This window comes from Vespula vulgaris, chromosome 20 (assembly GCF_905475345.1).
Source record: "Vespula vulgaris chromosome 20, iyVesVulg1.1, whole genome shotgun sequence".
Lineage (NCBI taxonomy): Eukaryota > Metazoa > Arthropoda > Insecta > Hymenoptera > Vespidae > Vespula > Vespula vulgaris.
Window position 1 is genome coordinate 3,241,022 of NC_066605.1, and position 12,802 is coordinate 3,253,823.

At 28.6% G+C, this 12,802-nt stretch overlaps 3 protein-coding genes across 4 annotated transcripts in view; 1 reads left to right on the plus strand and 2 right to left on the minus strand.

The window, feature by feature from the left end:
- LOC127071080 (L-lactate dehydrogenase-like) overlaps nucleotides 1–12,802 on the minus strand; it is a 241,814-nt gene that overhangs the window by 177,365 nt on the left and 51,647 nt on the right. The window contains exon 2 of the mRNA XM_051009946.1: nucleotides 2,923–2,983. The gene's annotated coding sequence lies outside the window, so the exon portion shown is untranslated. The remainder of the gene's footprint in view (nucleotides 1–2,922; nucleotides 2,984–12,802) is intronic.
- Nucleotides 1–12,802, plus strand: part of LOC127071075 (protein bunched, class 2/F/G isoform-like) — a 142,508-nt gene that overhangs the window by 10,093 nt on the left and 119,613 nt on the right. The window lies entirely within an intron of this gene.
- Nucleotides 11,598–12,773, minus strand: LOC127071082 (kielin/chordin-like protein). Its single transcript, XM_051009961.1, has one exon. The coding sequence runs from the start codon at nucleotides 12,735–12,737 to the stop codon at nucleotides 11,811–11,813; it is 927 nt and encodes a 308-aa protein (XP_050865918.1). The 5' UTR covers nucleotides 12,738–12,773; the 3' UTR covers nucleotides 11,598–11,810.

Here is a 12,802-nt window from a genome sequence, read left to right on the forward strand (position 1 = left end):
ATTGAATAACTCTGTTACCTCTTTTCGGTTAGTTCATGACGTTTTGTACACCCTATATCTTTCGACGTACGTTACGTGTACATCTGCGAGCATACAAACCCTTTGCGATTCAAGATATGATTGACGATTATAATTCTGAAGACGAAAAGTATGTTCATGTAAGAAAAAGATGAATATAATGTTGTTATATAGTTTTAATATTATTTATTTATTGCTAATTTCATATTATTCATTTAATGTTACTCATTTATTAATTAATAATTAATAAATTTTTAATTTTGTTGATTATAAATTTTGATAATTATCATTTTGAAATAAATTATGTAAATACGTGTCCCTAATATAGAATCACGTGTTTCAGGGTTAATTTTTAATGGCAAAAATTTTTGCATTATATATTATTTTTATGGTTCTATTTTAGAGTGAAAAGTATCAATAAATTTTAATAAATAGTTTATTAAAAGTAGTTTCTTTTTCTATAGAAACAACAAGTTAATGATAGCAGTTATTTGTAAATAATTACTAAAAATTTTAGCATTAATTATTCTAACACACATAAACATACTTATTCTGATATTACTTATAATATATATTAAACAATACTTATCACGATTTACAATTCACGTAAATATTAGTTTATAAATATCAGTTTATATAAATTGAGAACTACGAATAATTAGAAACGATAATAATAGACAAAAGTGCCAAATGTCAAAGAAAAAATTAGTTCTCTATTCATTCGTACTATTTTATCCATAAAATATATTATTAATATAAATATATTGTAAGTAAAAATTGGAATATTTATGTGAGTTGAGAACCACAAATAATCTAATCAGAAAATCAAAATCAACAGATGCAAGTATTCGCTAAGAGAAATATTGGTTCTCAATTCTTATTTATCGTTCTATTCATATGATATATTTTTAATATTAATATATTATTAATAAAAATTCTAATATTTACTTAAATTGAGAACAACAATCAATCTAATGAAAAAATCAGAAGATCAACAAAAGATATAAGTATTGACTACGAGGATAAGTATAGGTTCTCAATATATTCTTATCATTCCATTTATATGATACATTTTTAACAGAAAAATATTGTTACTTTAATAAATATTTGAATATTATTGTTACGTTTTAATATTTACGTGAATTGAGAATCAATAATAATCTAATGACAGAGTGAAAGAGTCAATAAACGATAAAAAATTTGTCATCAAATCGTTCTATTATTCTTATCATTCGATGTAAAAGCAATATATACAATTTTTATTACAATATATACATTGACAAAAATTATTCAATAAAAAAATTAATAAAAAATTTTGAAAAATAATAATTGAAAATTCTAATAAGAAATAATTAATAAGAATAATTACATGAGGATAATTACAAAGGTGAATTAAAAATAATTAATAATAATATAATTCACAAATAATACTAATAAACAATTAGAAATAACTTAATCAAAGAAACAAACAAAGAAATAATAAAAGACAAAAATGTCGATCGTGGAAGAAAAAACATTTGTCCTTGATCCGTTCTATTATTTTTATCATTCACTCAATATACAGTATATTTAGTACAATCTTATTATTAACAAAAATTATTCAACGAAAATGAATTGAAAAGAAAAAACGATATTCTTCATCGATTAAAAAATGTTGTTAACAAAAAATAATTAATAAGAACAATCGTAAAAAAAAAAAAATGATTAAAGCGAATTGAGAACCACTAAACAACTTTAATGATAGAGTAAAAGGGCTAAAAGAATACAAATGGAAAAGGAAACATGGCAAACTCTAAGGGAGAAACGGTCAGGTATTCTCTCTATTAATGCATCTCGGTGTACATGTACGCTATTTCGATTTTCAATCTTGCGTTAATCTTCTCCTTACAGTATCGTATATCGTAGAGAGGTCAAAAGGTTAATTATCAGACGCAAGAGCAAGGGTAATAAACTCTTGCTTTACGCTTAGAGACTCTCTGTAGTAATTGTCGCTTAAAGGCTTAAAGAGTAACCGAGCAACCAAGTCGATCGTTAGATCGAGTTAGAAACTAGAATGAGAGTGTTTCATAGTTGTTCGGTTAAATCGTCACAGATGTAATCGTAATGCGTAAGAACGGTTTCATTCACTTTTCTCGAGCACGCGAAGCCGTTCATAAATTATTTATCGGTTGGTACTTGGAACATACGATCGATGCACCTGCGCGCGCGCCCGCGCACGTTTGTACACACATATATGTATAATATATACATATACATACACACAGAGAGAGAAATGATGTTTCTACGTTTGCTGTTGCTCGCTTCGCATGGTGGTTTTCAATTACCGTAAGAACCGGATTTCTGCATGATCACTGGGAAATATGCCAGCCGGAAGAAGGACTTTCACTATGGGAGACACGAAAACCGATCAAACGAGAAAATCGGGCTACCACCAATCGATCGATCGATCGGTCGATCGAATTGACCAACTCTAACGACGGTCTTCTTATCTATTTCAAACCGGATCAATAAACATTATGACTTCTAACTTGTGGAATGGTGGAACATAATTTCTATGACACTATTTCACGAATGAAATAAAATGTTAGTCGAAAAGAAATGAGGAAAAAAATAAATAAATAAATAAAATGTCGATTTTATAGAACTACATTTCTCGATATCCATGATATGCTATAAATTTATTGGATAAGTAGGCTGTTGTAATAAAAAATATATGTTAGTAATAATAATAAATCAGAGCGAGTAGCCAATGATATTACGAGTCGAGATCGCAATAAAACGGAGAAAATTATAGAAACAATAAATATATCGAATTTAACGAAAAAAGAATTTAACTTCGAATTGAAATCGAGTGTAGTAATATTTTTGTTGTAATATTATTATATTTTCGTTTTAATAACTTACCGTTCTTTCGATATGCAAATAAATCTGGATGATGGATTTTGGATCTCTCGTTTTACAGTAACTGAAATAATAAATATTACAATAATATTAATCAAAAGTAATGTTTTTGTTTTATTTTATTATTGTAAAATTAAACGTATGTATTAAAAATAATAACAAATAAACAATTCTATTCATTTACACGATGTTGTTTCATAATGACTGAAAATAATAATTATTAAATAAATTATTTTTTTTTTCTTTTTTATTCTTATAAAATTAAAATCATTCAAGATAATAAAGAATAAATCTTTCTTTTTTCAAGTATAACATATGCTTTACAATGATTAAAAGAATTATCTATTACAGAAAGAAATATTATTAAATATGTCATTCTTGTTTTATTTATTATTATAAAATTAAATTCATTATAAAAAATAGTTACGAGAAAGAAAATTCTTCTTTCTTTTTTCTTTTTTTTGTAATATCTGTTAAATCGATAGACTTGTTGAAGATAGATTATTAATTCTAATATTAACTAATTAGCTTTCATACATATACACACGTGTGTATAATTATAATCTAATAATCTAATATTATTAATATTATAATAATTTAATGTTCCCTAATCATTATCATGGAAATAAATAGGATATTTTTTATTTTGTTTGAAAGCTTTCTATCGAACGTCAGCTGCGACATTTCTCATAGGTATACTATTCCAATGAAAATTATCTGATTTTATGCTAGATAAGACAAGAAGAGGGTTTATGTATGGGAAACGAACAATGAGTCATCAATTTCTAATACGTACACGTTGTATGGTTGCTCCCCCCATATAACACATATAACATATGGTATGTATTATATGTATGAATATATATATATAAATATATATTGTATATATTATATATATTATGTCATATATATATATATATTTTTTTTTATATATTTATATATATATATATATATATATATATATATCATACCAATAAACAATTTCCTTTTCTTTTTTTAAATCAATTATTTTTTATCCAAAACCATTTTATTTCAAATCCATCTTTTTTCAAATATTAATAAAAAAAACAACAAGCCTAACAATAAGTCTGAAGAGTCTGAAAGGAGTAATTTGATTTTTTTTTTGTAAATGATCTGGAACTTTCGAGCCACCCGTTATAAAGTTGGCGAATGAAAAAAAAATTTCATTTACAAAAAATCATAAAATTTCACTAAAAATATTGAGAACGCTTGATCATAAAAATTTTTTTTGGTTCAGAGTTACGTGATACAAGGTGTCATATTTAACATAATCATTAATAAATATGTTAAATATCATTGTTGGTTTTTGACGATATAGGAGTACGTTTAAAGACGAAATTGTTTTTTTCGAAAATACAGTAATAAGAAAATTACTTTTTTCAATGTCACTTTCGTAAGATCTTATAGTAATACGTTTCTTTTTTATTTTTTTAAATGAAACGATATATTTTAATTACCATAGTACAATAATTTATACAAAAAAAAAATAACTTCGGGAAATATCATTTTATTTGATATCGTTCGAAAAAATTTCGTCCAAATAAGAAAAGTATTACTATTAAATTTATTCATTTAAATGCAACGTGTTGGAAATATAAACAAATATGAACAAAAAGCAAAATACGTATTTCGTTTCTTTTTTTTTTAATTATGTCAAGTATTCTATTAATCATAATAAATTACAAATTACAAAATAAATAAAACAAATAATTCTGTCAATTTTTTATTTTTCTTAGAGTTAAAATAAGAAAACAATATTTATCATGAATAATATACTACCGTAAAGGATATAATAGAACATAATTATTAGGACACGTGCTGCAATCTTAGTAGATACTTTCGAACTAGTATTGCAATCTCTGATTGTACGTCTTATCGTAAGAGTGTTAACATAGTTGTTACGTAGTGTTAGAAAACGTATTAATAGGAAAATACATCCTTTGTAGCATTTACTATGATTTGTGTAACATTGAATAATGGTAATCTATCTTTCAGATGAAAATTATAGGTTCTAATGTATCTTTACATGAAAAATGTATCTATAAAATTATTACATCTTTTTCAATAAAAATGTTTTTTATTTTCCTTAAATGTTATCTGAAAATTCAAAAAAGAATAACCTTCGAGAGATATTTTTTTTATAAACTTTATTTATTTATAAACTAAGATTTATTAATTTATGAACTATAATATTACAACAAAATTATACTATACCATTATGAAAAAAAAACAACCATCGTTAGCAACTCTTTGATATCTTTAAAAAATGATTTTGGAAAAAAAAAAAAATAATAATAATAATAATAATAATAATAATAATAATTTCTATATCATTACACTTCATTCTCCAAACAATACAGTTTTCTCTAAGATTATATTTAAGATTATAATATATAAGAAGTTAAGTCTATAATATAATATAAGACTACAATAGTGTATAATATAATAATATTATATAATATAAGAATATAGTCTAAGATTTTATTTTTTTATCATTACAAAACTTGGATTAAATTAAATTGAACACCCTATATACACTGTATAATATAATGTATGACGACATTGTGAGAATATAAAATTGCACAGAGCGTTATAAGAATACTGGGACAATTTTTGCATAGTGTATTGCACGAGCCCATGTTATAGCCCATGTTATACAAAGATATATACTATATACTCGTACGGATATATACATACATACAAAGGACTTATGTACCTACATACGCGTAACCGAGTTTTCTCCCTAAGGGGACTTACGTTAATTGGCAGTTATTTTCTATCTGTTGTCTAACAGCAACGTCGTACACGCAGTAGGCACATGCATATGCATGCTAGAACGATAGAAAACGCTTCTCTTGAAATCCTCGAATCGCGATCCATGGATTTACGAGATAAATCGAACCCTTACGACCTCTTGGAATCAATTTGTGTGTTTACAAAGGATCACTCTCTATCTCGAGATTAACGTGACTTTGCAAATTGTTTCTTTCTCTTTTTTTTTCTTTTTTTTATTAACATTTCTAAGAAACAGTTGAACTTGAACATGATTAATTGAATAAAATATTATAGAGTTATTTAATCGAATATTAAATATTAGATTGTTCTCAAAAAGAAAAATTTCGCGCGTAAAGTCGTGTATGATAATAATGTAAGTGATAATAACATGTTCGTATTACTTCGTCGACAATTACATATCACATGTATATATGTAAATTGATAGATACAATAGATTAGATTAATAACTATAAAAGGTTCATTAGATTTTCCCGATAGGGTAAATCCTTGTGAGGAATTTATCATTCTCCTTCTAGGGATATATAAGAGAAGAGAAACACGCATGCATTCATAAAATCGGTTGGTATCTTTCACGAGTATCTTATAAATCATTTCCGTAAATTATAGAGATAGCTTGGCCGGCACTTTCTAACGGGCATTACGGTACCAGCACCATGGTATATTCTAAACGATCAAATCTTCCCATAAGATGTGAAAAAAAATCTCTATTCCCGGAAAATCGACTGGCTTAACTTATAGGAGTCATTGTGGCAAGGGTATTTAAAGTGGAAGAGAGAAAGAGAGAGGAAGAGAGAGAGAGAGAGAGAGAGAGAGAGGTATTACTGCTACTACCTATAAATAATAGAAAAATCAAAAAAAAATCGAAGAAACGGCTGCGTTACTGAAGTAAGATGAAGATAACGATGTGTCTATCGTGATTCTATAGGATTCAGTGTCTGATAAATACTAATTAATTGATTCTTCGATCAAGCTACGGAAGAAACAAGAGAAAAAGAGAGATGGATAACTAGACAGAGAAAGAGATGAACAGATAGAAAGAGAGAAAGGGAGAAAGAGAAAGATATAGAAAGAGACAACAAACAGGCAGACCGATAGCAGAGCTAGATAGATCGGAAAAGAGACAAAGAGAAGGTAGAATGAGATAGACGCGGAAAGTCACTGAGAGAGAGGGGGAGGGAGAGGGAGGGAGTGAGGGAGTAAGAGAGGGAGAGAAAGAGGGAGATAAATAATTAGCAGCAAAGACGAAGACAGAGAACAAATAAAGTGAGAACGCAGAAAAAATAATAAAAATTAGGAATAATGAGAGAGACAGAAAAAGCGAAAGACAGAGATATAGAATAAGATAGAGATAGAGAGAGAGAGAGAGAGAGAGAGAGAGAGAGAGAGAGAGAGAGATAAGAAGCAAAAACGGAATAAAGTACACACAGATAGGAATGAAAATAAAGAAAGAGAAACAATGAACATAATAAAGAAAGAGGAGAGAGAAAAAGAGAGCGAGTGAAAGAGAAAGTGAGAGAGAATGAAAGATATAGGGAGAACAAGTCAGAACAAGATAGAAATAAAAATAAAAGTAAAGAAAGAAAACATATATATATATATGTGTGTGTGTGTATGTATGTATAAAGAGTGACGAGAAAAAGCGAAATACTAAAAAAGAGAAAAAGAAAGAGAAAGGAAGAAGGAGACAGGTTGTAAAAGAAAGAGAGAAAAAGAGACTGAAATAGTGAGAGAGAAAGAGAAAGATAGATAGAGAGAAACAATGAGAGAAGGAGAGGGAAAGGAAGAAGGAGATAGGTTGTGAAAGAGAGAGAAGAAAAGAGAGTGAAATAGTGAGACAGACAGAGAAAGATAAATAGAGAGAAACAGTGAGAGAAAGGGAAAGGAAGGAGAGAGAAACAATCATAGAGAAATAGTGATAAGGAGAGAGAGAGAGAGAGAAAGAGCGTTAGTAGGAGACAAAGAAACAAAATGGAGAGAGAAAGAAAGAGAGGAACACTAAGAGACAGAGACAAAGATGGAGACAGAAAATGAAAGAGAGAGAGAGAGAGAGAGAGACAAAGATACAGAGCTAAGAGAGAGAGAGAGAGAGAGAGAAGTAATCAGAGAGAGACAAAGAAATAGTAAGAAAAAGAGAGAGAGAGAGAAACAGTAGGAGGCAGCAGACAGAAAGAGAAGGGGACAAACAGAAAAGTTAAAGAGAGAGAGAGAGAGAGAGAAAGAAACAGTAAGAGACTAAGCAAAGATAGAGAGAGAAATAGAGAGAGAAAAATAATGAGAAAAAGAGAGAGAGAGAGAGAAGCAGTAAGAGACAGAGAGATAAAGGTAAAGAGAGAAAAAGAGAGAAATAATATGAGACAGAGAGACGGAATAGGAGATAGAGAAGAAGCAAGGACCAAGATGAAAAAAAGATAGGTAAGGGAGAAAATTAAAATGATAGAGAAAGAAAGAAAGACAGAGAGAGAGAGAGAGAGAGAGAGAGAGAGAGAGAGAGACGAAGATAGAGGAAATGATAGATAAGGTAGAGAATTAAAACGATAGAGGGAGAAAAAGAATGAGGAAAGTCTTTAGCAACACGAGAAAGACAAGGCTCGATCTTCAACGCTATATACATCGTACACAAGTAGATACACACACATACATATTTATATATAGATTTGTGTATATGTATATATAGGTACATAGAGAACGGAGAGAACTCATGCATTATGTATACTACGATATACAAGCTATGCTAAACCGCCTAGGAAGATTTCCTTCGGTACTCGAGCGCCGCTGCACCGGTACCTGTATTTATAGAAGTACGCAAATTGGTTGCAACCGGCGATGCAACGCGAATCTTGTCTCTCTCTCTTTCTCTCTCATTCTCATTCTCTATCTTTCTCTCTCGTTTCCTTCGTTTCACGTTTCTCTATCTACTACAAGTTCTTCCCATATCGTTCCGTCTCTCAGCATGGAATATATACAGCTCCTTGTAGAATCGTTCTCCGAGTTTGCACTGACTTTCTTCGCATTCACGCGGCCGTTCGACCATAATTCCGTGCGCATAATTATAATTGTTAATAGCTATGAGAAAGAAAGAGAAAGAAAGAGAGAGAGAGAGAGAGAGAGAGAGAGAGAGAGAGAGAGAGAGAGAGAGAGAGAGGGAAGGAGAAAGAGAGAGAGAGAGGAGAGAATGGCTGGCAACGCGTTAACGTCGACATCTTTAGATCGTTTCGCCTCACGCTTCTTTGCGATCATAATCTACTCTCGATTCGTGCCGACGTGCAACATTTAATTGGTTAAATATCGTTAAGAAAAAGTGGAATACACATTTTGTTGTGCGATAGTTAAACAACAAAAAAATGGAAAGAAAGATTGGAAAAAAAAAGAAAAAATATAGATAGGGAGTATTTATTTTCGAGAAAAATATTTATAGATCACGTATTTGGTATAGTAATTGGTATTATAACAAACTTGGTATGTAATTTTGTTAAACAAACTGTTTAATAAATATATAAGATATGTTTATATATGTATGTGTGTGTGTGTATGTATGTGTATATATATAAACTATATATATATATATATATATATATATATATATATATATTTTATTAACAATGAATAATGCTGTAATAGATATTATAATTTTTAAAAATAAGGAAGTTGATTAAAACCTCCAAAAATTTTCTTAATTTATTTAATATATTCCTTGATTAATTTTGAAAAAATCTATTTTTCTACACACATACACACACACACACACACACACACATATATAAGAGGAAAAATTATTTTTTTCACTAATTCAAAATTTTCATTATTGACGATAAAAAATAGAAATATGTATTTTGAATTTTTAAACGGAAGATTAGAAATATTTCAATTCCGTCAAAAAAATTGTTCACTAAAATTTCTAATAAATGTATCTAAATATATATTTCTCGATAAAGAAATTAAAAAAATATTTTATCTATTAAATTCTGTTTAAATTGATACACATGAGAAGTACAACAAATTATGTAGCGTGAGAAGTAATATTTGAGAAAAACTCACTCGACAGGCCACAAAAAGCTCGATGTATTGTCATAAAGTTACATACGGAAAATATGTAAGTATCTTCTTTACGTATAACTATCCAATCGACAAAAAACCAATTAAATTATATACACACACAAATACATATATTGTAATGATCCCTTAATAGAATATGATTAATTAAAAAACCTACTGCGTTCAAAAACTTAAAAGTACGTTTAAATATAAATGCAAAAAGTTATGAAATAAGTTATCGATAGTTTTGAAAAATTCTAAATAAAATCTATATTATCTTAATTCACTCACTTCAATTAAATTTATAATTAGTTCTAATTACAAGTAAATATTTAAATGTAACATTGATACGACAAAAAATAGTTGCTAAAAATCATCGATCAAAATATACAATCACACACACACACAAAATCATAAATTATTAAAAAAAGAAAGAAACTATAAAAAATCTACGATAAATTTCGTAAAAGTGATTGCAACAGATTAAAAGATACAATGTTACTAAAGGACACATTCTGTTGTTACTTTTACACAAAGAATATTACAAAATACTAAGGAACAACTGTTATTGCTAAATCTTTTAAAGAGTTTACGAAACTTTAGCAAAAATCTTGGGTATGCCTTCCTCTGATGTAGATATGCATCGTTTCGCGCGAGAAAGAATCGTGCTACTCGCTCGATTGCAAAATAGCGAATGGCGAGAACATTCTTCTGCGAGATCTAAAAATATGTGAAATCCATTGAAGATCTTACGTTTCCTTGTTTATTCTTCGTTCTATCTATCTGTGTATGCCACTGTTCTAAATCTCTCGCAACGATAAATTCTCACGACATAAATCATTCTCATAAAAGAAGAAAATATACGCGGAACACGGAAATTCAGAAGATTACGTGAGACATCGTTAATACGTGGGAGATAATTTCTTTTTTCTTTCGAGTCTTTCTGTGTGTGTGTATTTTTTTAATGTTATTTATTGACAATGATATTTCTAAACACGTATAACCGATAATTTACAAATAAATTTTGATAATGATGCAATTCTGACATTTAAAATTATTTATACTAAAATTATTTATATATATATATAAATATTTATCGATAAATATAAAATAAATAATCGATATATATATAAATATATAAATTATTATATATATTAATTATTATATATATATAAATTATTATATATATCGATTATTTATTTTATATTTATCGATATATATTTATTTTATGAAACAATTATCATTAATTGATAAAAATACTGATCAAGTAAATAGAAGTGACTGTTATTTTCTTTTTCGTTTTTTTCCTCTTGAAATATATTTAATTTAAGAAAATGAAAAATGTTAATATAACATAAAATGTCGGTCTTGTTTCTTTTCTTTCTTTTTTTCTCCAAATCCTTCACAAATATCGAAAAGCTTTATTCGATAAACCTGTGTACTTTAATTTACTCTATCGTTTGAGAAAAAACGAACATTATTGATTTTTGAATAAGAAGAAGTTATACGAACAAATATTTGCAAGGTACATATGTTCTTTTTCTTTTTTTTTTTTTTTTTTTTTGTTCTTATATCTCCAAAAAGTATTATACAACATATATGATACTGTTTGATATTGGAAATAAAAGCAAATCACCTTTTTCTTTTTGAAAAATAAATCAAAGTCGATAAACATAAAATTACTTTGATATAGAATAAAAATCAAAAAATTTATGATTAATTAATTTCAATTAATTAATGTCAAATCGTACAAGAGATACATACTTCGTAAATAACGATTAATATATTTTTGTATGTATTAAGTAATTTTGTCCAACAACATACAAATATACTGTATATACATAATTTTATTATATATGCATTTATTTATTATACAACTGTTTACTTTTTCTGTTAATTTTTTTTTTGGTATAGTGGTAGCAGAGGAATATGGAGAGAGAGGAAGGAAGATGGATTTCCGAGTGTGTTACAGTTTAAAGGATTAGACAAAGTCGATAATACATATTTTCTCGTATAATTATATCAAATTATACGTTTCTTAATTAGTTACATTTCTCGGTTGGTGGAAGATATTGACATGTTGGTATTGGTGGTACCTCGCACAAACATTTCATACATGTGAATTCATTGGCAGGTTGATTCAATTCGTCACCTAAATGCATTTTCAAATTACCAAATTTACACAACATAGTATCATCTTCGTCTTCTCCTGCATGTTTTGCTTCCTCGTGATTATGAATGACAGTGTCATTGGCATTCTGACATCTCGTCGAAAGATTACAACCCGTTTGAGGAGATTGATTATCGTAATAAACCGGTGCACAGTTATTATAAATATCATAAGCGCTACGAAAGTCTGGACTGCAATATGGATGATTTGGTTTCTTGCAAAATGGTTCAACATTTTCACCTTTGTAACCGGGTTGACAATTGCAATTCAAATCAGGATCAGATTCGACTGTGAAGTAATCACCATCGTAATACAATTTACCGTCAACCATACAGGTCGCTCTATCCTTTAAATCATTTACACAAACTTCCGGTCCGGGACAACAATTGTCCGGTGAATGTTTGAAATAACAATTTGGATTTTGCGGACCATGGAAACAATCGACTACTGCACATACGAAGGAAGCTATATCGTCTAATCCTTGTCGACAGATGCAACCAATATCACAAGGATTGCTATCCTCTTCCTTCAGATGTTCACCGATCGAATATTCATGTCCATTAACGTAACACTTATTCTTAGATCTCAATTTTAAATGATCACAGTCATAACGAATGGCACAGCAATCTCCTTCTTTCTCATAAACAGGCTTGCAATCCAAATTTTCATAATACTTCAATGGTCCAGGACAATTGTTAAGATCGCATTCCTTTTTCGCGTTAATTGAAACGATGGTAAGGAGAAATAATAACGCGAATTTCTCGAAGAGAAGAGAACGGTTGTCACTGGGTTTCGTCATGATCGAGAATATAGCGAAAACTCGTGGTCGTTCGTCGTCCAGCTCGTATCTTTTATACTTTCGAA

Coding starts and splice junctions, on each gene's coding strand:
- LOC127071082 (XM_051009961.1), bottom strand. CDS start 12,737: ATGACGAAACCCAGTGACAACCGTTCTCTTCTCTTCGAGAAATTCGCG.